Source organism: Mustelus asterias, unplaced genomic scaffold (assembly GCF_964213995.1).
Source record: "Mustelus asterias unplaced genomic scaffold, sMusAst1.hap1.1 HAP1_SCAFFOLD_494, whole genome shotgun sequence".
Classification (NCBI taxonomy): Eukaryota; Metazoa; Chordata; class Chondrichthyes; order Carcharhiniformes; family Triakidae; genus Mustelus; species Mustelus asterias.
The window spans coordinates 102,501-128,438 of record NW_027590446.1 but is presented as its reverse complement, the minus strand read 5'-3'; the positions used below and the strand labels follow the sequence as shown (position 1 = coordinate 128,438).

General features: G+C 51.9%; 1 protein-coding gene across 1 annotated transcript in view; it reads right to left on the bottom strand.

The window, feature by feature from the left end:
- Positions 1–6,348: 6,348 nt before the first annotated feature.
- LOC144486856 (cathepsin L-like) overlaps positions 6,349–25,938 on the bottom strand; it is a 52,050-nt gene continuing 32,460 nt past the window's right edge. The window contains 5 exon segments of the mRNA XM_078204876.1: positions 6,349–7,183; positions 9,106–9,164; positions 12,979–13,069; positions 15,304–15,368; positions 17,309–17,428. Coding sequence (XP_078061002.1) covers positions 7,112–7,183; positions 9,106–9,164; positions 12,979–13,069; positions 15,304–15,368; positions 17,309–17,428 — 407 coding nt within the window. The 3' untranslated portion in view covers positions 6,349–7,111.

The following is a 25,938-nucleotide window of genomic DNA, read 5'->3' as shown; positions in this document are numbered from 1 at the left end:
TGATGGGGACAGTGTAGAGGGAGCTTTACTCTGTATCTAACCCCGTGTTGTCCCTGTCCTGGGAGTGTTTGATGGGGGACAGTGTAGAGGGAGATTTACTCTGTATCCAACCCCGTGTTGTCCCTGTCCTGGGAGTGTTTGATGGGGGACAGTGTAGAGGGAGATTTACTCTGTATCTAACCCCGTGTTGTCCCTGTCCTGGGAGTGTTTGATGGGGGACAGTGTAGAGGGAGCTTTACTCTGTATCTAACCCCGTGCTGTACCTGTCCTGGGAGTGTTTGATGGGGGGACAGTGTAGAGGGAGCTTTACTCTGTATCTAACCCCGTCCTGTACCCGTCCTGGGACTGTTTGATGGGGGACAGTGTAGAGGGAGCTTTATTCTGTATCTAACCCCGTGCTGTACCTGTCCTGGGGGTGTTTGATGGGGGACAGTGTAGAGGGAGCTTTACTCTGTATCTAACCCCGTGCTGTACCTGTCCTGGGAGTGTTTGATGGGGGAAAGTGTAGAGGGAGCTTTACTCTGTATCTAACCCCGTGCTGTACCTGTCCTGTGAGTGTTTGATGGGGGACAGTGTAGAGGGAGCTTTACTCTGTATCTAACCCCGTCCTGTACCCGTCCTGGGAGTGTTTGATGCGGACAGTGGAGAGGGAGCTTTACTCTGTATCTAACCCCGTGCTGTACCTGTCCTGGGAGTGTTTGATGGGGGACAGTGTAGAGGGAGCTTTACTCTGTATCTAACCCCGTGCTGTACCTGTCCTGGGAGTGTTTGATGGGGGACAGTGCAGAGGGCGCTTTACTCTGTATCTAACCCCGTGCTGTACCTGTCCTGGGTGAGTTTGATGGGGGACAGTGTAGAGGGAGCTTTACTCTGTATCTAACCCCGTGCTGTACCTGTCCTGGGAGTGTTTGATGGGGGACAGTGTAGAGGGAGCTTTACTCTGTATCTAACCCCGTGCTGTACCTGTCCTGGGGGTGTTTGATGGGGGACAGTGTAGAGGGAGCTTTACTCTGTATCTAACCCTGTGCTGTACCTGTCCTGGGAGTGTTTGATGGGGACAGTGTAGAGGGAGCTTTACTCTGTATCTAACCCCGTGCTGTACCTGTCCTGGGAGTGTTTCATGGGGGACAGTGTAGAGGGGGCTTTACTCTGTATCTAACCCCGTGCTGTACCTGTCCTGGGAGTGTTTGATGGGGACAGTGTAGAGGGAGCTTTACTCTGTATCTAACCCCGTGCTGTACCTGTCCTGGGAGTGTTTCATGGGGGACAGTGTAGAGGGAGCTTTACTCTGTATCTAACCCCATGCTGTACCTGTCCTGGGAGTGTTTCATGGGGGACAGTGTAGAGGGGGCTTTACTCTGTATCTAACCCCGTGCTGTACCTGTCCTCGGGGTGTTTGATGGGGGGCAGTGTAGAGGGAGCTTTACTCTATATCAAGCGCTCCATCAGCTGTAAATTATTTTACCACCTCCTGTCGTGGGGATATGGATGCTGGGCCTAAGTGCTGCCCACTCCACATCTCTGATGTGCCTCATCCCCTTCTCCCCTGTCTGACCTTCCTGGATAGGATGTGGGCACAGCTGCTCCATATGGTCTCCCAGAAGACCCTGCCCCTGGAATCCAGACCCACTTGTTCCCAGGACCTCCGGCCAGGGAGCATCGAGTGGGGTGTCGGAGCCATTCCTTCCGACTTATCGGCCCCCTCCTTGCTGCCCTGGGATGGACGAACTGGTGCGAGAGAGGGAGGGCCCCAGACTCAGCATCTGTTGGCGCAGCTCCGATGCCGCCCACGGTTGAACAGCTGTGCTGTGATAATGGGCCAGGGGGGGGGGGGCATCACCCCGTCTTCGCCACATCCTCACCGGGTGTGACGGCAACAAACTCTCCCTCAATGTCAACAAAACGAAGGAGATTGTCATCGACTTCAGGAAGCGTAAAGGAGAACATGCCCCTGTCTACATCAACGGGGATGAAGTGGAAATGGTCGAGAGCTTCAAGTTTCTGGGTGTCCAGATCACCAACAACCTGTCCTGGTCCCTCCCGACGCCGAAGCTATCGTTAGAAACTCACCCGAAGAAGGAGCAGTGCTCCGAAAGCTCGTGATTCCAAATAAACCTGTTGGACTTTAACCTGATGTTGTGAGACTTCTTACTGTGCCCACCCCAGTCCAACGCCACATCTTTCAGACTGTGGGAGGAAACCGGAGCACCCGGAGGAAACCCCACGCAGACACGGGGAGAACGTGCAGACTCCGCACAGACAGTGACCCGAGCCGGGAATCGAACCCGGGTCCCTGGCGCTGTGAGGCAGCAGTGCTAACCCACTGTGCCACCGTACGTTGCAAGGCAGTTCAGAGAAGGTTCACTGGGCTGATTCCTGGGGTGAAGGGGAGGGGGGGCGGCGGTTTGTCTTATGAGGAAAGGTTGGCGCGGGTCGGGGTCGGTAACCCATTGAAGTTTAGGGGAATGAGAGGGGATCTTATTGAAACATCTCAGATTCTGAGGAGGGGGTGCTCGACAGGACGGATGCTGAGAGGATGTTTCCCCCTCGTGTGGGGAGGGGGGAGTTTAGAATGAAGGGCAGTCGTGGTTTAAAAATAAGGGACCAACCATTAATAAGAACATTAGAACTAGGAGCAGGAGTAGGCCAGCTGGCCCCTCGAGCCTGCTCCGACATTCAATAAGATCATGGCTGATCTTTTTGTGGACTGCGCTCCACTTACCCGCCCGCTCACCATAACCCTTAATTCCTTTTCTGTCCAAAGATCTATCTATCCTCGCCTTAAAAACATTCAACGAGGTAGCCTCAACTGGGCAGGGAATTCCACAGATTCACAACCCTTTGTGTGAAGAAGTTCCTCCTCAACTCAGTCCTAAATCTACTTCCCCGTATTTTGAGGCCATGCCCCCTAGTTCTAGTTTCACCCGCCAGTGGGAACAACTTCCCTGCTTCTATCTTATCGATTCCCTTCATAATCTTATATGTTTCTATAAGATCTCCCCTCATTCTTCTGAATTCCAATGAGTACAGCCCCAGTCTACTCAGTCTCTCCTCATAAGCCAACCCTCTCAACTCCGGAATCAACCTAGTGAATCTCCTCTGCACCCCCTCCAGTGCCAGTATATCCTTTCTCAAGTAAGGAGACCAAAACTGTACACAGTACTCCAGGTGTGGCCTCACCAGCACCTTATACAGCTGCAACATAACCTCACTGTTTTTAAACTCCATCCCTCTCGCAATGAAGGACAAAATTCCATTTGCCTTCTTAATTACCTGCTGCACCTGCAAACCAACTCCTTGAGATTCTTACAGAACGACATCCAGGATGTCCTTGTGAATGTTGAAGGTGAAGATGAGGGGATTCTTCCTCCCACAGGGTTGAGAGTCTGTGAAATTCACTTCCCAAAAGACCAGTGTCCAAACAGGTTCATTCAATAGTTTTAAGTCGGAGGTAGATACACTCTAATCGAAGGGTTCGGGGTGGTTTATATATAGAATAACAGATACCCGGGAATGAGTTACAGACTGGAATCTAATCGAGGGGTTCTGGGTGGTTTATAGATAGAATAACAGATACCCAGGAGTGAGTTACAGACTGGAATCTAATCGAGGGGTTCAGGGTGGTTTATATGTAGAATAACAGATACCCGGGAGTGAGTTACAGACTAGAATCTAATCGAGGGGAATATTATTGAGGGGTTCAGGGTGGTATATGTATAGAATAACAGATATCTGGGAGTGAGTTACAGACTGGAATCTAATCGAGGGGTTCGGGGTGGTTTATATATAGAATAACAGATACCCGGGAGTGAGTTACAGACTGGAATCTAATCGAGGGATTCGGGGTGGTTTATAGATAGAATAACAGATACCCAGGAGTGAGTTACAGACTGGAATCTAATCGAGGGGTTCAGGGTGGTTTATATGTAGAATAACAGATACCCGGGAGCGAGTTACTGACTGTAATCTAATCAAGGGGTTCGGGGTGTTTTATATGTAGAATAACAGATACTCGGGAGTGAGTTACAGACTAGAATCTAATCGAGGGGAATATTATTGAGGGGTTCAGGGTGGTATATGTATAGAATAACAGATATCTGGGAGTGAGTTACAGACTGGAATCTAATCGAGGGGATCAGGGTGGTTTATATACAGAATAACAGATACCCGGGAGTGAGTTACAGACTGGAATCTAATCGAGGGATTCGGGGTGGTTTATTTTTAGAATAACAGATACTCGGGAGTGAGTTACAGACTAGAATCTCTTCGAGGGGTTCGGGGTGGTTTATATATAGAATAACAGATACCCGGGAGTGAGTTACAGACTGGAATCTAATCGAGGGGTTCGGGGTGGTTTTTATATATAGAATAACAGATACCCGGGAGTGAGTTACAGACTGGAATCTAATCGAGGGGCTCGGGGTGGTTTATATACAGAATAACAGATACCCAAAAGTGAGTTATAGACTGGAATCTAATCAAGGGGTTCGGGGTGGTTTATATATAGAATAACAGATACCCAGGAGTGAGTTATAGACTGGAATCTAATCGAGGGGTTCAGGGTGGTTTATATATAGAATAAGAGATACCCGGGAGTGAGTTACAGACTGCAATCTAATCGAGGGGTTCGGGGTGGTTTATATATGGAATAACAGATACCCGGGAGTGAGCTACAGACTGGAATCTAATCGAGGGGTTCTGGGTGGTTTATATATCGAAAAACGGATACCCGGGAGTGAGTTACAGGCTGAAATCTAATCGAGGGGTTCGGGGTGGTTTTATGTAGAATAACAGATACCCGGGAGTGAGTTACAGACTGGAATCTAATGGAGAGGTTCGGGGTGGTTTATATATAGAGTAACAGATACCCGGGAGTGAGTTACAGACTGGAATCTAATCGAGGGGTTCGGGGTGGTTTCTATATAGAATAACAGATACCCGGGAGTGAGCTACAGACTGGAATCTAATCAAGGGGTTCAGGGTGGTTTATATATAGAATAACAGATACTCTGGAGTGAGTTACAGACTGGAAGCTAATTGAGGGGTTCGGGGTGGTTTATATATAGAAAAACAGACACCCGGGAGTGAGTTACAGACTGGAATCTAATCGAGGGGTTCGGGGTGGTTTATATATAGAATAACAGATACCCGGGAGTGAGTTACAGACTGGAACCAATCAAGGATTTCGGGGTGGTTTATATATCGAAAAATGGATACCCGGGAGTGAGTTACAGACTGGAATCTAATCGAGGGGTTCGGGATGGTTTATATATAGAATAACAGATATCCTGGAGTGAGTTACAGACTGGAACCTAATCGAGGGGTTTGGGATGGTTTATATACAGAATAACTGATACCCGGGAGTGAGTTACAGACTGGCATCTAATCGAGGGGTTTGGGGTAGATTATATATAGAATAACAGATACCCGGGCGTGAGTTACAGACTGGAATCTAATCGAGGGGTTCGGGGTGGTTTATATATTGAATAACAGACACCCGGGAGTGAGTTACAGACTGGAACCTAATCAAGGGGTTTGGGATGGTTTATATACAGAATAACTGATACCCGGGAGTGAGTTACAGACTGGCATCTAATCGAGGGGTTTGGGGTAGATTATATATAGAATAACAGATACCCGGGCGTGAGTTACAAACTGGAACCTAATCAAGGGGTTCGGGGTGGTTTATATATAGAATATCAGATACCCGGGTGTGAGTTACAGGCTGGAATCTAATCGAGAGTTTGGGTGGTTTATATATAGAATAACAGATACCCGGGAGTGAGTTACAGACTGGAATCTAATCGAGGGGTTCAGTGTGGTTTATATATAGAATAACAGATACCCGGGAGTGAGTTACAGACTGGAATCTAATCGAGGGGTTCAGGGTGGTTTATATATAGAATAACAGATACCCGGGAGTGAGTTACAGACTGGAATCTAATCGAGGAGTTCGGGTGGTTTATATATAGAATAACAGATACCCGGGAGTGAGTTACAGACTGGAATCTAATCGAGGGGTTCGGGGTGGTTTATATAGAGAATAACAGATACCCGGGCGTGAGTTACAGACTGGAATCTAATCGAGGGGTTCGGGGCGGTTTATATATAGAATAACAGATACCCGGGAGTGCGTTACAGACTGGAATCTAATCGAGGCGTTTGACATAGTAACAGGCTATTCGGCCCATCTGTTGGGTACTGGTCTTTATGTTCCTCTCAAGTCTCCTCCCACCCTCTCCCTATCTCAGCCCCTCATTGGCCCTTTTCTGAAGCATGTCAGATCAACAGACGGATCCAGTTTGGGTTCTCCAGAAATGGTGATGACACAACAACTCCAGTCGCAGGGATGTTCATGATGCTTTATTTACGCTATCGCAAAAGCTGGAAGCCACATCTGCTCGACATGCAGTCGAATTAAATTTGTACAATCAACCAATCACTTCGCATTGACCCGAATTCCAATAGACCAATCCCCTCCCGTTGACCCAAATTACCATTGACCAATCCACTCCCATTGGCCAGAATTTCAATTGGCCAATCCCCTTCCATTGACCCGAATTCCAATTGACCAATCCTCTCTCGTTGGCCAGAATTCCAATTGGCCAATCCCCTCCCAATTGGCCAGGCTTCCAATTGACCAATCCCCTCCCAATTGGCCAGAGTTCCAATTGACCAATATGCCTTCCTATTGGCCAGAATTTCGAGTTACCCCTGATTGGTCGGTTATCATGAAAGGTGAACTCCCCAAAATCACACCAAGTATTTTCTTTTCTTCAACATTTCCGTCTTGTTTTCACTTGGAGCCGGTTGCCGATTGGATGAGGGGCGGGGGGGGGGGGGGGGGGGGGGTGCCTTGTGACGAGTACGTTCGCCTAGAGAGTGCCTGAGATCGGTGTGATGTCTCGTACCGAGCTGATCAGGGACCTACGCTGGGATTGGGAAGGGCGGTCGGAATTGCGGAGGATGGGGCAGGTTCCATTTTGAGCACTGAAGCTGCATTAAGCTGTGAAGCTGAGATCCACCAACCCCCCCCCCCATCTTTCTGGGGGGTTGGGGGGATGCTGCGTGCGGTGGAGTTGCCCCGTGTCCCGCGTTGGCAGCTCTCCTGTCAGACAAGAGCACAGGTGGGGAACTTGTTGATGCCACAGGCTTCCTCTCCCCGGTAAAGACGGAAGTAGCCCTGTCGGAAAATAATGATCGCGGTGAGTCAGTTTTACCAGGTATGGGTGGAAATTTACTTCAGAATTCCCCTCCAACTCGATTTTCAAGTTTGCTGATGACGCCACCGTAGTGGGTCGGATCTCAAACAATGACGAGACAGAGTGCAGGAATGAGATAGAGAATCTGGTGAACTGGTGCGGCAACAATAATCTCTCCCTCAATGTCAACAAAGCGAAGGAGATTGTCATTGACTTCAGGAAGCGTAAAGGAGAACATGCCCCTGTCTACATCAACAGGGACGAAGTAGAAAGGGTCGCGAGCTTCAAGTTTTTAGGTGTCCAGATCACCAACAACCTGTCCTGGTCCCCCCCCACGCCGACACTATGGTTAAGAAAGCCCCACCAACGCCTCTACTTTCTCAGGAGGCTAAGGGCGGCACGGTGGCACAGTGGGTTAGCACTGCTGCCTCACAGCGCCAGGGACCCGGGTTCGATTCCGGCCTCGGGTCACTGTCTGTGCGGAGTTTGCACGTTCTCCCCATGTCTGTGTGGGTTTCCTCCGGGTGCTCCAGTTTCCTCACACAGTCCGAAAGATGGGCGGGTGAGGGGGATTGGCCGTGCTAAATTGCCCCTTAGTGTCCAAAGATGTGCGGGTTAGGTGGATTGACCATTGCAAATTGACCCGAGTGACAGGGAACTAGCAGGGTAAATGTGTGGGGTTACAGGAATAGGGCCTGGGTGGGATTGTGGTGCAGACTCGATGGGCCGAATGGCCTCCTTCTGCACTGTAGGGATTCTATGATTCTCTGAAATTTGGCATGTCCGCTACGACTCTCACCAACTTTTACAGATGCACCATAGAAAGCATCCTTTCCGGATGTATCACAGCTTGGTATGGGCTCCTGCTCTGCCCAAGACCTCAAGGAGCTACAAAAGATCGTGAATGTAGCCCAGTCCATCACGCAAACCAGCCTCCCATCCATTGACTCTGTCTACACTTCCCGCCGCCTCGGGAAAAGCAGCCAGCATAATCAAGGACCCCACGCACCCCGGACATTCTCTCTTCCACCTTCTTCCGTCGGGAAAAAGATACAAAAGTCTGAGGTCACGCACCGACCGACTCAAGAACAGCTTCTTCCCTGCTGCTGTCAGACTTTTGAATGGACCGACCTCGCATTAAGTTGATCTTTCTCTACACCCTAAGCTTTGATTGTGACACTACATTCTGCACTCTCTTGTTTCCTTCTCTGTGAACGGTATGCTTTGTCTGTATAGCGCAAGACACAATACTTTTCACTGTATCCCAGTACATGTGACAATAATAAATAATAATAAAAGGAACAGTGTCCTCACACACAGAGGTGGAGTAGAACCATAGAAAATTACAGCTCAGAAACAGGCCTTTTGGCCCTTCTTGTCTGTGCCGAACCATTTTTTGCCTAGTCCCACTGACCTGCACTTGGACCATATCCCTCCACACCCCTCTCATCCATCAACCCGTCCAAGTTTTTCTTAAATGTTAAAAGTGACCCCGCATTTACCACTTTATCCGGCAGCTCATTCCACACTCCCACCACTCTCTGCGTGAAGAAGCCCCCCCCCTAATATTCCCTTTAAACTTTTCTCCTTTCACCCTTAACCCATGCCCTCTGGTTTTTTTCTCCCCTAGCCTCAGCGGAAAAAGCCTGCTTGCATTCACTTGGGTAGTGGGAATCTGGAACTTTCTGTATCCTGAAAAGCTGGTGAGGCTGAGGGGGAGATTAAATTGGCCTTTTCAAAACAGATGGATAGATTTTTTTATTGGGTTAAGGGGGTTATGGAACCCAGGCGGGAAGATGGAGCTAAGATGCAGATCAGCGATAGGAGGGGAGTTACTGGCGGCACAGGTTTGAGGGGCAGAATGGGCTACTCCGAGTTCTTGAGTAGAATGGCAGCCACTTACCCTCTCGCCCCAGTCTGCTCCCCAACTGTTCTTGATGATCCAGAATGGATGACGCCTTGCTGTGGGAATGATGCAGGGGGAAAAAACAGAATGAGAGAGGCAGACCGCGTTCCTGGCAAAATGATTATTGCGCCATTAAAATCCCCTGTCCTAACCCGGAAGTCCTTGGCAAACATTGTGTGTTACAGTCCAGAGATTATTCCGGAAACAGAGAAACCCTCCATTTATCACAGCGGGGGGAAACCGATTAGGTGCAAATGGGCGCGCTGCACTCCCAGAGGAACCGGCTGGGAATATCAGGGCATGGTCCAACCGCCGGACAATGGAAGGTTTCCACCGGAGAGAGCAAGATGCCTCAGACAGATTTGTTCAAAAGCCTGGGGCCTATAACGCCCAGTGGGGTTAGTGGGGGAATGAATTAAAGAAACCCACCCTGAGAATTTACCACAGCGATTCTTCTCGTGATAGTTAACATGTTAACTAGCGGCACGGTGGCACAATGGTTAGCACTGCTGCCTCACAGCGCCAGAGACCCGGGTTCGATTCCGGCCTCGGGTCACTGTCTGTGTGGAGTTTGCACATTCTCCCCGTGTCTGCGTGGGTTTCCTCCGGGTGCTCCGGTTTCCTCCCACAGTCCAAAGATGTGCGGGTTAGGTGGATTGGCCATGCTAAATTGTCCCTTAGTGTCCAAAGATGTACAGGTTAGGTGGATTGGCCATGCTAAGTTGCCCCTCAGTGTCCAAAGATGTACAGGTTAGGTGGATTGGCCATGCTAAATTGTCCCTTAGTGTCCAAAGATGTACAGGTTAGGTGGATTGGCCATGCTAAGTTGCCCCTCAGTGTCCAAAGATGTGCAGGTTAGGTGGATTGGCCATGCTAAGTTGCCCCTTAGTGTCCAAAGATGTGCAGGTTAGGTGGATTGGCCATGCTAAATTGTCCCTTAGTGTCCAAAGATGTGCAGGTTAGGTGGATTGGCCATGCTAAATTGCCCCTTAGTGTCCAAAGATGTACAGGTTAGGTGGATTGGCCGTGCTAAATTGCCTCTTAGTGTCCAAAGATATGCAGGTTAGGTGGATTGGCCGTTCTAAAATACCCCTTAGTGCCCAAAGATGTGCAGGTTAGGTGGATTGGCCATGCTAAGTTGCCCCTTAGTGTCCAAAGATGTGCAGGTTAGGTGGATTGGCCATGCTAAATTGTCCCTTAGTGTCCAAAGATGTGCAGGTTAGGTGGATTGGCCATGCTAAATTGTCCCTTAGTGTCCAAAGATGTGCAGGTTAGGTGGATTGGCCATGCTAAATTGTCCCTTAGTGTCCAAAGATATGCAGGTTAGGTGGATTGGCCGTTCTAAAATACCCCTTAGTGCCCAAAGATGTGCAGGTTAGGTGGATTGGCCATGCTAATTTGCCCCTTAGTGTCCAAAGATGTGCAGGTTAGGTGGATTGGCCATGCTAAATTGTCCCTTAGTGTCCAAAGATGTGCAGGTTAGGTGGATTGGCCATGCTAAATTGTCCCTTAGTGTCCAAAGATGTACAGGTTAGGTGGATTGGCCATGCCAAATTGCCCCTTAGTGTCCAAAGATGTACAGGTTAGGTGGATTGGCCGTGCTAAATTGCCTCTTAGTGTCCAAAGATATCCAGGTTAGGTGGATTGGCCATGCTAAATTGCCCCTTCGTGTCCAAAGATGTGTAGACTAGGTGGATTGGCCATGCCAAACTGCCCCTTAGTGTCCAAAGATATGCAGGTTAGGTGGATTGGCCATGCTAAATTGCCCCTTAGTGTCCAAAGATATGCAGGTTAGATGGATTGGCCATGCTAAATTGCCCCTTAGTGTCCAAAGATGTGTAGATTAGGTGGATTGGCCATGCTAAATTGCCCCTTAGTGTCCAAAGATATGCAGGTTAGGTGGATTGGCCATGCTAAATTGCCCCTTAGTGTCCAAAGATATGCAGGTTAGATGGATTGGCCATGCTAAATTGCCCCTTAGTGTCCAAAGATGTGTAGATTAGGTGGATTGGCCATGCTAAATTGCCCCTTAGTGTCCAAAGATGTGCAGGTTAGGTGGATTGGCCATGCTAAATTGCCCCTTAGTGTCCAAAGATGTGCAGGATAGGGGGATTGGCCATGCTAAATTGCCCCTTAGTGTCCAAAGATATGCAGGTTAGGTGGATTGGCCATGCTAAATTGCCCCTTAGTGTCCAAAGATGTACATGTTAGGTGGATTGGCCATGCTAAATTGCCCCTTAGTGTCCAAAGATGTACATGTTAGGTGGATTGGCCATGCTAAATTGCCCCTTAGTGTCCAAAGATATGCAGGTTAGGTGTATTGGCCATGCTAAATTGCCCCTTAGTGTCCAAAGATGTACAGGTTAGGTGGATTAACCACGCTAAATTGTCCCCTGGTGTCAGGGGGATTAGCAGGGTAAATGTATGGGGTTATGGGGATAGGGCCTGGGTGGGATTGTGGTCGGTGCAGACTCGATGGGCCGAATGGCCTCCTTTTGCACAAAAAACTCTCCACGCCGACGCTATAGATAAGAAAGCCCAATGTTCATTGTGAAAAGGTGGCAGAACACCTTGGACATAGTAAGCAAGTAGATGTAGAGGAAGTCTAGATGTTTTTATGCATAAGAATATTGGATATATAATTATAAAATCCTCCAGAATATATGTGTGCATGATTCGAGTCACAGAGGTTTACAGCATGGAAACAGGCCCTTCGACCCAACTTGTCCATGCCGCCCTTTTTCTTTAACCTCTGAGCTAATCCCAATTGCCTGCGTTTGGCCCATATCCCTCTATACCCATCCTACCCATGTAACTGTCTAAATGCCTTTTAAAAGACAAAATTATACCTGTCTCTACTACTGCCTGGGATCTCGAGGTACAGGCTCATAGCTGCTTGAAAGTGGAGTCACAGGTGGACAGAGTGGTGAAGAAGGCACTCGGCATGCTTGGTTTCATCGGTCAGAACATTGAATACAGGAGTTGGGACGTCTTGTTGAAGTTGTACAAGACATTGGTAAGGCCACACTTGGAATACTGTGTACAGTTCTGGTCACCCTATTATAGACAGGATATCATTAAACTAGAAAGAGTGCAGAAAAGATTTACTAGGATGGTACCGGGACTTGATGGTTTGAGTTATAAGTAGAGGCTGGATAGACTGGGACTTTTTTCTCTGGAGCGTAGGAGGCTGAGGGGTGATCTTATAGAGGTCTATAAAATAATGAGGGGCACAGATCAGCTAGATAGTCAATATCTTTTCCCAAAGGTAGGGGAGTCTAAAACTAGAGGGCCTAGGTTTAAGGTGAGAGGGGGGAGATACAAAGGGGTCCAGAGGGGCAATTTTTTCACACAGAGGGTGGTGAGTGTCTGGAACGAGCTGCCAGAGGCAGTAGTAGAGGCGGGTACAATTTTGTATTTTAAAAAGCGTTTAGACAGTTACATGGGTAAGATGGGTATAGAGGGATATGGGCCAAATGTGGGCAATTGGGACTAGCTTCGGGGTTTAAAAGAAAGGGGTGGTATGGACAAGTTGGGCCGAAGGGCCTGTTTCCATGCTGTAAACCTTTAAGACTCTATGTATCCCAATACATGTGACAATAATAAATCAAATCAAATCATTCTGATGAACCTCCTCCGGACCCTCTCCAAGGCCGGCACATCCTTCCTTAGATACGGGGCCCAAAACTGCTCACAACCTTTCCAAATGTGGCCTGACCAGGGCCTGATAAAGCCTCAAATGTATATGTTAAGGCAATCCAAGTGGAAGGGGCTAGGCTCAGGTTCCAGGTTCCCGTCACGCCTCTTCCCCCCCCCCACCCCTCCCCTCCCCCGCCGTCCCGTGTTCAGGAGTCGTTAGTCGTCACTTACAGACAGCGTAACCCACGACCAGAACCACATGGTTCAAATTGTTAGGGCTGCACTCGTTCAACTCGGGGCGAGATATCCCTCTCACGTATCCCTGCGGGGAGACAGAAAAAAATTAAAAGGGGCAAACTGATGACTTGATGTCGTGTTCGTTGCGGTTATAGCTCGGTCGACCTGGTAGCGTGGCCCCTTTAAGGGGGCCGTTCCCCGCAACCCCCCCGGTCCTGAGGGTCACGTGATTGGGCCTGGGCCAGACCCAATGGAGTGTCGGGGCAGGAATCCGAGCCAATCAGGCGCGTTGGGAGGGGCGTGTCCCAGGTCAGGTAGGCATGGAGGATAGGCGCATATTTGCTTTGTACAGACCCTAGTTGGTGAATAATTATTGATCGTTAGTCATAGAAATCATAGAAACCCTACAGTACAGAAAGAGGCCATTCGGCCCATCGAGTCTGCACCGACCACAATCCCACCCAGGCCCTACCCCCATATCCCTATATATTTACCCACTAATCCCTCTAACCTACGCATCTCAGGACACTAATGGGCAATTTTAGCATGGCCAATCAACCGAACCCGCACATCTTTGGACTGTGGGAGGAAACCGGAGCACCCGGGGGAAACCCACGCAGACACGAGGAGAATGTGCAAACTCCACACAGACAGTGACCCAAGCCGGGAATCGAACCCAGGTCCCTGGAGCTGTGAAGCAGCAGTGCTAACCCACTGTGCTACCGTGCCACCCAGTGTGTTGAGATCTTTTCTAATTTGAGTCACATCGAGTCACCCTCGACTTATTGCAACCCACTGGCCATCTGTGCCTGCGTGGGTTTCCTCCGGGTGCTCCGGTTTCCTCCCACAGTCCAAAGATGCACAGGTTAGGTGGATTGGCCATGCTAAATTGCCCCTTAGTGTCCAAAGATGTGCAGGTTAGGTGGATTGGCCATGCTAAATTGCCCCTTAGTGTCCAAAGATGTGCAGGTTAGGTGGATTGGCCATGCTAAATTGCCCCCTTAGTGTCCAAAGATGAGCAGGTTAGGTGGATTGGCCATGCTAAATTGTCCCTTAGTATCCAAAGATGTGCAGGTTAGGTGGATTGGCCATGCTAAATTGCCCCTTAGTGTCCAAAGATGTGCAGGTTAGGTGGATTGGCCATGCTAAATTGCCCCTTGGTATCCAAAGATGTGTAGGTTAGGTGGATTGGCCATGCTAAATTGCCCCTTAGTGTCAGGCGGACTAGCTGGGGTAAATGCATGGGGTTATGGAGTTATGGGGATTGTGGTTGGTGCAGACACAATGGGCCGAATGGCCTCCTTCTGCACTGGAGGGATTCTATCATTCTATGATCCCTGGCAATGATGCCCATCCCTAATTGCCACTTATCCTGAGCTGCCATCTTGAATCTTGGTTATCAGGTGCCGGAGTGTGGCCACTGGGGGATTTTCACAGTAACTTCATTGCGGTGTTAATGTCAGCCGACTAATAAATAAACTTTAAACTTAAGGGTTAAGAGGACCGATTACACAAAATTAGGGTCACATTCGCTGGAATTTAGAAGAATGGAAGAGACGTTACGGGTTAGGGCCTAGGTTGCCGGCTGAGACTCGATGGGCTGAATGGCCTCCTTCTGCACTGCAGGGAATTCTATCGATTCTATGAGGAGATTTGATCCAACTTTTTCTCGGTATGAAGGGAAACAGAGAGGGTGGAGAGAGAAAGATTATCCCCACTGGTTGGAGGTGTCCAGGGCTAGGTTGGCGGAGGCGGGCAGGGGGGGGCGGCAGAGGGGGGTCACAGAATCAAAGAATGAGAGGCCGACCTTTCGGGAGAGAGATTGAGAAACACTCCCACACACACAAAGGCTGGGAGAAGTCGGGAAGTCTCTCCCATAAACGGCGATCGATTCCCGATCGATTAATTTTCGATTTGGGATTGACAGATTTTGTTTCAGATATTTGGGGCTAGGGGTCATTTGGGAGTGAAGCTCCCCCTCCCCCCCCCCCGCACCCCCCCCCCCCCCCCCCCCCCGGCAGTGATGCCCATTCACAAGGGATACCCAGGGAAGGCCAGCACCCAGCCGGCCTGGTGGAAAATTAAGCCTGAGGCCTAGTTGGGAGCCTCGGGCCTACCTTGAGAGGGTCGCTCCCAGCTGGTGGGCAACAGGCCCGGGAGAGAGAAGAGAGTGAGCCAGCTTATCTGGCTGGCATGGTTGACCACACTGGTGTCCAGTTAATGGCGAGGTGGGTACAGGTGGGGGGTGCGCAGGGGGGGGGGAGGCAGAAAGACACCCAGTGAGGGCTAGACGGACAAGGAATGGAGAGAGAGCCTTACCTTCATGGCGCCTGCGTTCATGGTCACCACAATTGGGCCTTCTTGCGCTAACCAGGCCGCCATCTCTGAAACGGAACGCAAGGGCGTCAATTAAAAAGCTGAGGTGAGACCGTTCAGCCCATCTCACCGCTGACTGACCCACCCCACACAAGCCCCCATCAGTCAAGGTTCTTGGAATCGACACTTTGGAGAGGCTTTCTTTTGGGCTGGGGCTGGGGAAAATTCGCAACGTCCTGCCCCGATACCGCGAAAGAGGCGGGAAGCTCGGCCGTGGTCTCGTCGCGGGATTGGTGGGATCTTACTGTGCACAGACCGGCGTTCCCTGCATTGTAACCAATGACCGCGCTCCGAGTGTCCCTCCCTTGTCCGTGAAGCATGTTGGGGTCTGGCGGGGGGGCTGGGGGATGGGGCGGCGGGGGGGAGGGGGGGGGGGGGGAGTGGAGGGGGGGGAGGTTAGAACAAAGAACATTACAGCGCAGTACAGGCCCTTCGGCCCTCGATGTTGCGCCGACCAGTGGAACCAATCTGAAGCCCCTCTAATCTACACTATTCCAATATCATCCATATGTCATGCATTTTGGTAGAAATAAGGTGGTGAAGAAGGCATATGGCATGCTTGCCTTTATAGGACGGGGCATAGAGTATAAAAGTTGGGGTCTGATGTTGCAGATGTATAGAACGTTGGTTCAGCCGCATTTGGAATACTGCGTCCAGTTCTGGTCGCCACACTACCAGAAGGACGTGGAGGCTTTGGAGAGAGTACAGAGGAGGTTTACCAGGATGTTGCCTGGTATGGAAGGGCTTAGTTATGAGGAGAGATTGGGTAAACTGGGGTTGTTCTCACTGGAAAGATGGAGGATGAGGGGAGACTTAATAGAGGTGTATAAAATTGTGAAAGGCATAGATAGGGTGAACGGTGGGAAGCTTTTCCCCAGGTCGGTGGTGACGTTCACGAGGGGCCATAGGTTCAAGGTGAAGGGGGGGGCGGGGTTTAACACGGATATCAGAAGGACGTATTTTACACAGAGGGTGGTGGGGGCCTGGAATGTGCTGCCAGGCAAGGTGGTGGAGGCGGACACACTGGGAACGTTTAAGACTTATCTAGATAGCCACATGAACGGAGTGGGAGTGGAGGGATACAAAAGAATGGTCTAGTTTGGACCAGGGAGCGGCACGGGCTTGGAGGGCCGAAGGGCCTGTTCCTGTGCTGTATTGTTCTTTGTTCTTTGTTTATCCAATAACCATTTGAATGCTCTTAATGTTGACGAGTCCACCACTGCTGCAGGCAGGGCATTCCACGCCCTTACTACTCTCTGAGTAAAGAACCTACCTCTGTCCTATATCTCTCACCCCTCAATTTAAAGCTATGTCCCCTCGTGTTAGCCATCACCATCCGAGGAAAAAGGCTCTCACTATCCACCCTATCTAATCCTCTGATCATCTTGTATGCCTCTATTAAGTCACCTCTTAACCTTCTTCTCTCCAACGAAAATAACTTGAAGCCCCTCAGCCTTTCCTCATACGATTTTCCCACCATACCAGGCAACATCCTGGTAAATCTCCTCTGCACCCTTTCCAACGCTTCCACATCTTTCCTATAATACGGCGACCAGAACTGTACGCAATACTCCAAATGCGGCCGCACCAGAGTTTTGTACAGTTGCAGCATGACCTCCTGGCTCCGAAACTCAATCCCTCTACCAATAAAAGCTAACACACCGTACGCCTTCTTAACAACCCCATCAACCTGGGTGCCAACTCTCAGGGGTCTATGCACATGGACACCCAGATCCCTCTGTTCATCCACACTATGGTTGGATAAGAGGACAAAGGGGGAAAGGTCAGGATGAGAAGGGCGCTATAGAAATGCGGGTGCCTCTTATCGGGTTTACAAAATGGGGGAGGCTACATGGTGTAGGGGCAAAGGGGGAGAAAGGGGCGTCCGGTGATGTGAGGTATCGACGCCCCTGCCAAAACTGTGACCTGCGTCAATCGTAAGAATCACCTGCTTCGTGAGGTCGGATGTTTCGATAGCTCTGGATTTTTGCAGAGACTTTGGATTGTTTGAAGGCGCAGACATCCTTTATCCCTCTGTACGAGTAATCTTCAGAATCCATAATTCCTCCTGTGCAAAAATAGGAACAAGGATTTGCTTCGAAAGAGCGATAGGCTTCAACTCAATGACCTACACACAATTAATGTTTAAATCCCTCCCTACACCCCCTCCCCATCTCTGCAACCTCCTCCAGCCCCTACACCCCCTCCCTATCTCTGTAACCCCCTCCAGCCCCTACACCCCCTCCCTATCTCTGTAACCCCCTCCAGCCCCCTACACCGCCTCCCCATCTCTGCAACCTCCTCCAGCCCCCTACGCCCCCTCCCTATCTCTGCAACCTCCTCCAGCCCCCTACGCCCCCTCCCTATCTGTGTAGCCCCCTCCAGCCCCTACACCCCCTCCCCATCTCTGTAACCTTTTCCAGCCCCCTACACCCCTCCCTACCTCTGTAACCTCCAGTCCCTGCACTCTTCCCTATCTCTGGAACCTCCTCCAGCCCCTCCACCTCCTCCCTATCTCTGTAACATTCTCCAGCCCCCAACACCCTCTCCCTATCTCTGTAACCTCCTCCAGCCCCTCCACCTCCTCCCTATCTCTGTAACCCTCTCCAGCCCCCTACACCCCCTCCCTATCTCTGTAACCTCCTCCAGCCCCTCCACCTCCTCCCTATCTCTGTAATCCTCTCCAGCCCCCTACACCCCCTCCCTATCTCTGTAACCCTCTACAGCCCCTCCACCTCCTCCCTATCTCTGTAACCCTCTACAGCCCCTCCACCTCCTCCCTATCTCTGTAACCTCCTCCAGCCCCCTACACCCCTCCCTATCTCTGTAACCTCCTCCAGCCTCTACACCCCCCTCCCTATCTCTGTAACCTCCTCCAGCCCCCTACACACTGATGCACCTCAATGAGCACCCGGAAACAAGGCTTTAGAACTGAAGGCTTTAATACATTAACAATGAAACTACTAACACAAATTCACCCGTTCAGACTGAAGGGGTCCTGCCGGAGCAGGGGGTCTTATACCCTGCCACCGGAGGCGGGACCCCACTGGAGTGTGCCATGATAACACTTAGGACAGGTAAACACCCTATCCCAACAACATAGTACAACCCCCATAACAACAACACCCTAGCCCAACCGTAACACAATAACAACCCCAGTGGGGAACCAACGATGGTTCACCACATTCACCCCTCCTTTAGGAACCAAAGGTGGCGGGGTGGATGAAAACAGACAATGACAAAAAAAAAATAACAGGATTCACAAGTCCAGACGGTCTGGAGGACCACACCGACGCTGCGATCTTCTCAACACCGGTTGCGAAACCGGAGCAGGTGCTTGCGGTGGCTCTCTCAAAGCAACATCTGGCTGTCCCCTCAAAGACTCCCGGGCCGGCCGGCCCTGATGAGGCGATGGTGTAGGGGATCCTGGAACGTTTGGTGGTGGTGGTGATGATGGTGGCGCCGATCTCCGAGTCTCAGGCAAGCTGTACATGGGAGTAAAAGTGTTATGCACTGGTCCCGGTGCTGACCGCGCCACGTCTGGGGAAGTAATGAGGAGTAGTGGATCTGTGACTGGGGGAATAGGAGCGACAGGAGTTGCTACGTCCCCTGCGGGCGCCAGGTCTCTAATGGAGACAGTGTCCTCTCGCCCGTCAGGATATGCCACATAGGCATACTGAGGGTTGGCGTGGAGGAGTTGGACCGGTTCGACCAAGGGGTCGGACTTGCGAGCCCTCACATGGCGCCGCAGAAGGACGGGTCCTGGGTACGTCAACCAGGCTGGCAATGAGGTCCCCGAGGACGACTTCCGAGGGAATGAGAACATCCTCTCGTGGGGAGTAGCATTGGTTGCCGTACACAGGAGGGAGCGGATAGAATGGAGCGCAGTTGGAAGGACCTCCTGCCACCGGGAGACTGGAAGGCCCTTGGATTTCAGTGCCAGTAGGACAGCCTTCCAGACTGTAGCATTCTCCCTTTCCACCTGTCCGTTACCCCTAGGGTTGTAGCTCGTGGTTCTACTAGAGGCAATTCCGAATGAGAGCAGGAATTGCCTCAAGTCGTTGCTCATGAACGACGAGCCCCTGTCGCTATGAATATAGCAGGGGTACCCGAACAGGGTAAAAAGCTCACTGAATGCCTTGATGACGGTGGCAGTCGACGTGTCCGCACAGGGGAAAACAAACGGAAACCGGGAAAATTCGTCTATTATATTAAGAAAATAGACATTCTGATCCGTTGAGGGAAGGGGGCCCTTAAAATCTACACTCAGCCTCTCAAAAGGGCGAGTGGCCTTGACCAAATGTGCCCGGTCTGGTCGATAAAAGTGTGGTTTGCATTCTGCGCAAATCCGACAACTTCTAGTAACTGACCTGACCTCCTCCACCGAGTAGGGTAGGTTGCGGGCTTTTATGAAGTGGTAGAGTCTGGTGACTCCAGGATGACACAGATCATTGTGGAGAGCCTTCAAGCGGTCCTCCTGCATGATGGCGCATGTTCCGCGCGAGAGGGCATCCGAGGGCTCATTGAGCTTCCCTGGACGATACATAATATCGTAATTATAGGTGGAGAGCTCAATTCTCCACCGCAAGATCTTATCGTTCTTGATCTTGCCCCTCTGCGTGTTACTGAACATAAACGCCACGGATCGTTGATCCGTGATCAGGGTGAACCGCTTACCTGCCAGGTAATGGCGCCAGTGTCTGACTGCCTCCACAATGGCCTGAGCCTCCTTTTCCACCGCTGAGTGCCGAATCTCTGGGCCTTGAAGGGTGCGGGAAAAAAACGCGACGGGCCTGCCTGCCTGGTTTAGTGTGGCGGCTAGGGCGAAGTCCGATGCATCACTCTCCACCTGGAAAGGGATGGATTCATCCACCGCGTGCATTGTGGCTTTCGAGATGTCGCTTTTCAAAACCTTGAAGGCCAATTGGGCCTCCGGCGTAAGTGGGAAGGTCGTGGACTTAATGAGCGGACGAGCTTTGTCCGCGTAGTTGGGGACCCACTGTGCATAATACGAAAAGAACCCGAGGCATCTCCTCAGTGCTTTCGTGCTAGCGGGCAAGGGAAGTTCAGTGAGTGGGCGCATACGGTCTGGATCAGGGCCAATGACCCCGTTTTCCACCACGTATCCGAGGATGGCTAACCTATGCGTACGGAATACGCACTTCTCCCTGTTATAGGTCAGATTCAGGCGAGATGCAGTGCGTAGAAAGTGTTGGAGATTCGTGTCGTGGTCCTGCTGGTCATGGCCGCAGATGGTGACGTTATCCAGGTACGGGAAGGTAGCCCGCAACCCGTTCTGGTCCACCATTCGGTCCATAGCACGCTGGAAGACCGAGACCCCATTGGTGACACCAAATGGAACCCTGAGGAATTGGTATAGACGACCATCCGCCTCAAAAGCCGTATATTGTCGGTCCTCTGGGCGGATGGGGAGTTGATGGTAGGCGGACTTAAGGTCTATGGTAGAAAACACTCGGTACTGCGCAATCTGATTGACCATATCAGAAATGCGCGGGAGAGGATACGCATCCAGCTGCGTGTATCTATTAATGGTCTGACTATAGTCGATGACCATCCGAGGTTTGTTCCCGCTTTTGACTACCACGACCTGCGCTCTCCACGGACTAGCACTGGCCTGTATGATCCCTTCCTTGAGGAGCCGCTGAACCTCAGATCTAATAAAGATCCGGTCCTCAGCGCTGTAACGCCTACTTTTAGTAGCGATGGGCTTGCAGCCAGGTACCAGATTTTTAAAAAGGGATGGTGTCGTGATCTTCAGGGTGGATAGATTGCACGCGGGGCACTTTGGGCAATTTGGAGGCTGCGGCTGGTTCCCTACTGCCAGTGATGGGAGTGGCCCACCGTACTGTAGGATCACACTCTTCATGTGGACCATAAAGTTTAGTCCGAGGAGAATTGGCGCGCAAAGGTGAGGTAGCACAAGGAGCCTGTATTGCTCGTAAACTGTGCCCTGTACCTCAAGAGTTACCATACATCGTCCTTGGATCGGTACAGACGGGGACTGTGATGCCATGGAAATTGTCTGCTTGGCAGGGAGAACCCGGAGTCCACACCTTTTAGCAGTTTCAGGGTGTATGAAACTTTCGGTGCTCCCACTGTCAAACAGACAATTCACAGTTCTGCCACTAACCTTTACCTCCATCATGGAATGTTCCAGTCTGTAATGCCTGGTCTGATCCAGAGAGATCGACGCCACCGTTGGCCCCTGGGCGTCACTGCATGCTGCCGATGTGGATGCTGAGGACCCCTGCTGGTCGCTGCTGCATGCTGCCGATGTGGATGCTGAGGACCCCTGCTGGTCGCTCCAAGTCGTCGTGGACCATGATGGCCGCCCCCATGAATCGCATGTGGCCGAGGGCTCCAAGCGCAGCGACTCCTGGTGGTCTTCCTCCTCCTCTGTCTGCCACGATGGCGCCGTCCTGAGATCGCACGTGGTCGGACCTCGTGGGTACTGCAGCGCCGAAAGAGATGGTCTCCGTTCTGGAGGGCTACAAGCTGCACTGCCGTTTTTAGGTTTGGACCTGCAGACTTTGCCGTAGTGGCCTTTTTTACCGCACTGGCTGCAGATTGCCGTTCTTGCCGGACACTGTTGCCGTGGATGCTTGGCCCCACCGCAAAAATAGCATCGCTGGCCACCTGGAGCTGCCGCCGTCGTCGAATCGATCTGGGAGCGCGGGTTCGCGGGGCGAGGAGGGAGCAGAGCTTGCTCCAACCACGTTGACTGCACGTGGTCCTCGGGGTACAGCGCCAAGCTCTTCGACGCCGCCTCCAACCTCACGGCCATCCCCATTGCCTGGGTCAAGTTGAGTTTCCCCTTTTCTAATAATTTAAGTCTGATGTACGAGGACCCTACCCCTGCTACGAACGCGTCTCGGGCGAGGTCTTGCATGTACTGCTCGGCGGAGACATCCTTACAGTCACAACCCCTGGCAAGCTGCAGGAGTTCATTGGCGTAGTCTTCTAAGGTCTCGCCCGACTGCCGACGTCGTGTAGCGAGGAGATAACGAGCGTGAATCTCGTTGGGTGGCGTAATGTACCTATTCTTTAGGAGCTCGACGGCACCCTGGTAAGTGGAAGCTGCACGAATGGCTAGGTAAATCGTGTCGCTTACCCTTGCGTGGAGGACCTGGAGTCTATCACTGTCTGTAGTGATAGCTACCGAGGCTGCCAGGTAGTCCTCGAAGCACTTCCACCAATGTTCGAACGTGTTAGCTGCACCGACCGCACGTGGGTCCAGTGTCAGACGATCCGGTTTTAGGATCTGTTCCATATTCTCAGTTAATGTATTAAATTGATGCACCTCAATGAGCACCCGGAAACAAGGCTTTAGAACTGAAGGCTTTAATACATTAACAATGAAACTACTAACACAAATTCACCCGTTCAGACTGAAGGGGTCCTGCCGGAGCAGGGGGTCTTATACCCTGCCACCGGAGGCGGGACCCCACTGGAGTGTGCCATGATAACACTTAGGACAGGTAAACACCCTATCCCAACAACATAGTACAACCCCCATAACAACAACACCCTAGCCCAACAGTAACACAATAACAACCCCAGTGGTGAACCAACGATGGTTCACCACACACACCCTCCCTATCTCTGTAACCCTCTCCAGCCCCTCCACCTCCTCCCTATCTCTGTAACCTCCTCCAGCCCCTCCACTCCTCCCTATCTGTGTAACCTTCTCCAGCCCCTCCACCTCCTCCCTATCTCTGTAACCTTTTCCAGCCCCCTACACCCCTCCCTATCTCTGTAACCTCCTCCAGCATCAACACCACCTCCCTATCTCTGTAACCTCCTCCAACATCAACACCACCTCCCTGTCTCTGTAACCTCCTCCAGCCCGTCCACTCCTCCCTATCTGTGTAACCTTCTCCAGCCCCTCCACCTCCTCCCTATCTCTGTAACCTTTTCCAGCCCCCTACACCCCTCCCTGTCTCTGTAACCTCCTCCAGCCCCGACACCCCCTCCCTATCTCTGTAACCTCCTCCAGCCCCAACACCCCCTCCCTATCTCTGTAACTTCCTCCAGCCCCCAACACCCCTCCATATCTCTGTAACCTCCTCCAGCCCCCAACACCCCTCCCTATCTCTATAACCTCCTCCAGACCCTAAACCCCTCCCTATCTCTGTAACCTCCTCCAGCCCCTACACACACTCCCTATCTCTGTAACCTCCTCCAGCCCCCAACACCCCTCCCTATCTCTGTAACCTCCTCCAGCCCCCTACACCCCTCCCTATCTCTATAACCTCCTCCAGCCCCTCCACCTCCTCCCTATCTCTGTAACCTCCTCCAGCCCCCTACACCCCTCCCTATCTCTGTAACCTCCTCCAGCCCCTCCACCTCCTCCCTATCTCTGTAACCTCCACCAGCCCCCTACACCCCCTCCCTATCTCTGCAACCTCCTCCAGCCCCCTACACCCCCTCCACATCTCTGTAACCTCCTCCAGCCCCCTACACCCCCTCCCTATCTCTGTAACCTCCTCCAACCCCTACACCCTCTCCCTATCTCTGTAACCTCCTCCAGCCCCCTACACCCCCTCCCTATCTCTGTAACCTCCTCCAGCCCCCTACACCCCCTCCCTATCTCTGTAACCTCCTCCAGTCCCTCCACCTCCTCCCTATCTCTGTAACCTTCTCCAGCCCCCAACACCCGCTCCCTATCTCTGTAATCTCCTCCAGCACCTACACCCCCTCCCTATCTCTGTAACCTCCTCCAGCCCCAACACCCTCTCTCTAGTTCTGTAACATCCTCCAGCCCTGACACCCCCTCCCTATCTCTGTAACCTCCTCCAGCCCCTACACCCTTACTTATATCTATAACATCCTCCAGCCCCAATAACCCTCCGTACCTCTGTAACCTTCGCCAGTCCCTGCACTCCTACCTATCTCTATAACCTCCTCCAGCCCCTACACCCCTCCCTATCTCTGTAACCTCCCACAGCCCCTACACCCCATTCCTATCTCTGGAACCTTCTCCAGCCCCTTGACCCCTCCCTATCTCTGTAACCTCCTCCAGCCCCCTACACCCCCTCCCTATCTCTGTAACCTCCTCCAGTTCCCACACCGTCTCCCTATCTCTGGACCCTCCTCCAGCCCCTACACCCCTCCCTATCTCTGTAACCTCTTCCAGCCCCTACACCCCCTCCCTATCTCTGGACCCTCCTCCAGCCCCTACACCCCTCCCTATCTCTGTAACCTCTTCCAGCCCCCGACACCCCCTCCCTATCTCTGCAACCTCCTCCAGTCCCTACACCGGCGGCACGGTGGCACAGTGGTAGCACTGCTGCTTCACAGCTCCAGGGTCCCGGGTTCGATTCCCGGCTCGGGTCACTGTCTGTGTGGAGTTTGCACATTCTCCTCGTGTCTGCGTGGGTTTCCTCCGGGTGCTCCGGTTTCCTCCCACAGTCCAAAGATGTGCGGGTTAGGTTGATTGGCCAGGTTAAAAAAAAAATTGCCCCTGAAAGTCCTGGGATGCGTAGGTTAGAGGGATTAGCGGGTAAAATATGTGGGGGTAGGGCCTGGGTGGGATTGTGGTCGGTGCAGACTCGATGGGCCGAATGGCCTCCTTCTGCACTGTAGGGTTTCTATGATTCTATGATTTCCTCCCTATCTCTGTAACCTCCTCCAGCCTATACACCCCCTCCCTATCTCTGTAACCTCCTCCAGCCCCTACACCCCCTCCCTATCTCTGTAACCTCCTCCAGTCCCTACACCCCCTCCCTATCTCTGTAACCTCCTCCAGCCCCTACACCCCCTCCTTATCTCTGTAACCCCCTCCAGCCCCCTACACTCCTCCCTATCTCTGTAACCTCCTCCAGCCCCTATACCCCCTCCCTATCTCTGTAACCTCCTCCAGCCCCTACACCCCCTCCCTATCTCTCTAACCTCCTCCAGCCCCTACGCGCCCTCCCTATCCCTGTAACCTCCTCTTGCCCCTACACCCCTCCCTATCTCTGTAACCTCCTCCAGCCCCCTACACCACCTCCCTATCTCTGTAACCTCCTCCAGCCCCCAACACCCCTCCCTATCTCTGTAACCTCCTCCAGTTCCCTACACCCCCTTCCTAACTCTGTAACCTCCTCCAGCCCCTACACCTCCTCCCTATCTCTGTAACCCCCTCCAGCCCCTACACCCCCTCCCTATCTCTGTAACCTGCTCCAGCCCCCGACACCCCCTCCCTATCTCTGTAACCCCCTCCAGCCCCTACATCCCCTCCCTATCTCTGTAACCCCCTCCAGCCCCTACACCCCTCCCTATCTCTGTAACCTCCTCCAGCCCCGAGACCCCTCCCTATCTCTGTAACCTCGTCCAGCCCCTACACCACCTCCCTTTCTCTGTAACCTCCTCCAGCCCCAACACCCCCTCCCTATCTCTGTAACCACCTCCAGCCCCTACACCCCCACTCTATCTCTGTAACCTCCTCCAGCCCCCACACCCCCTCCCTATCTCTGTAACCTCCTCCAGCCCCTACACCCCCTCCCTATCTCTGTAATCTCCTCCAGCCCCCACACCCCCTCCCTATCTCTGTAACCTCCTCCAGCCCCTACACCC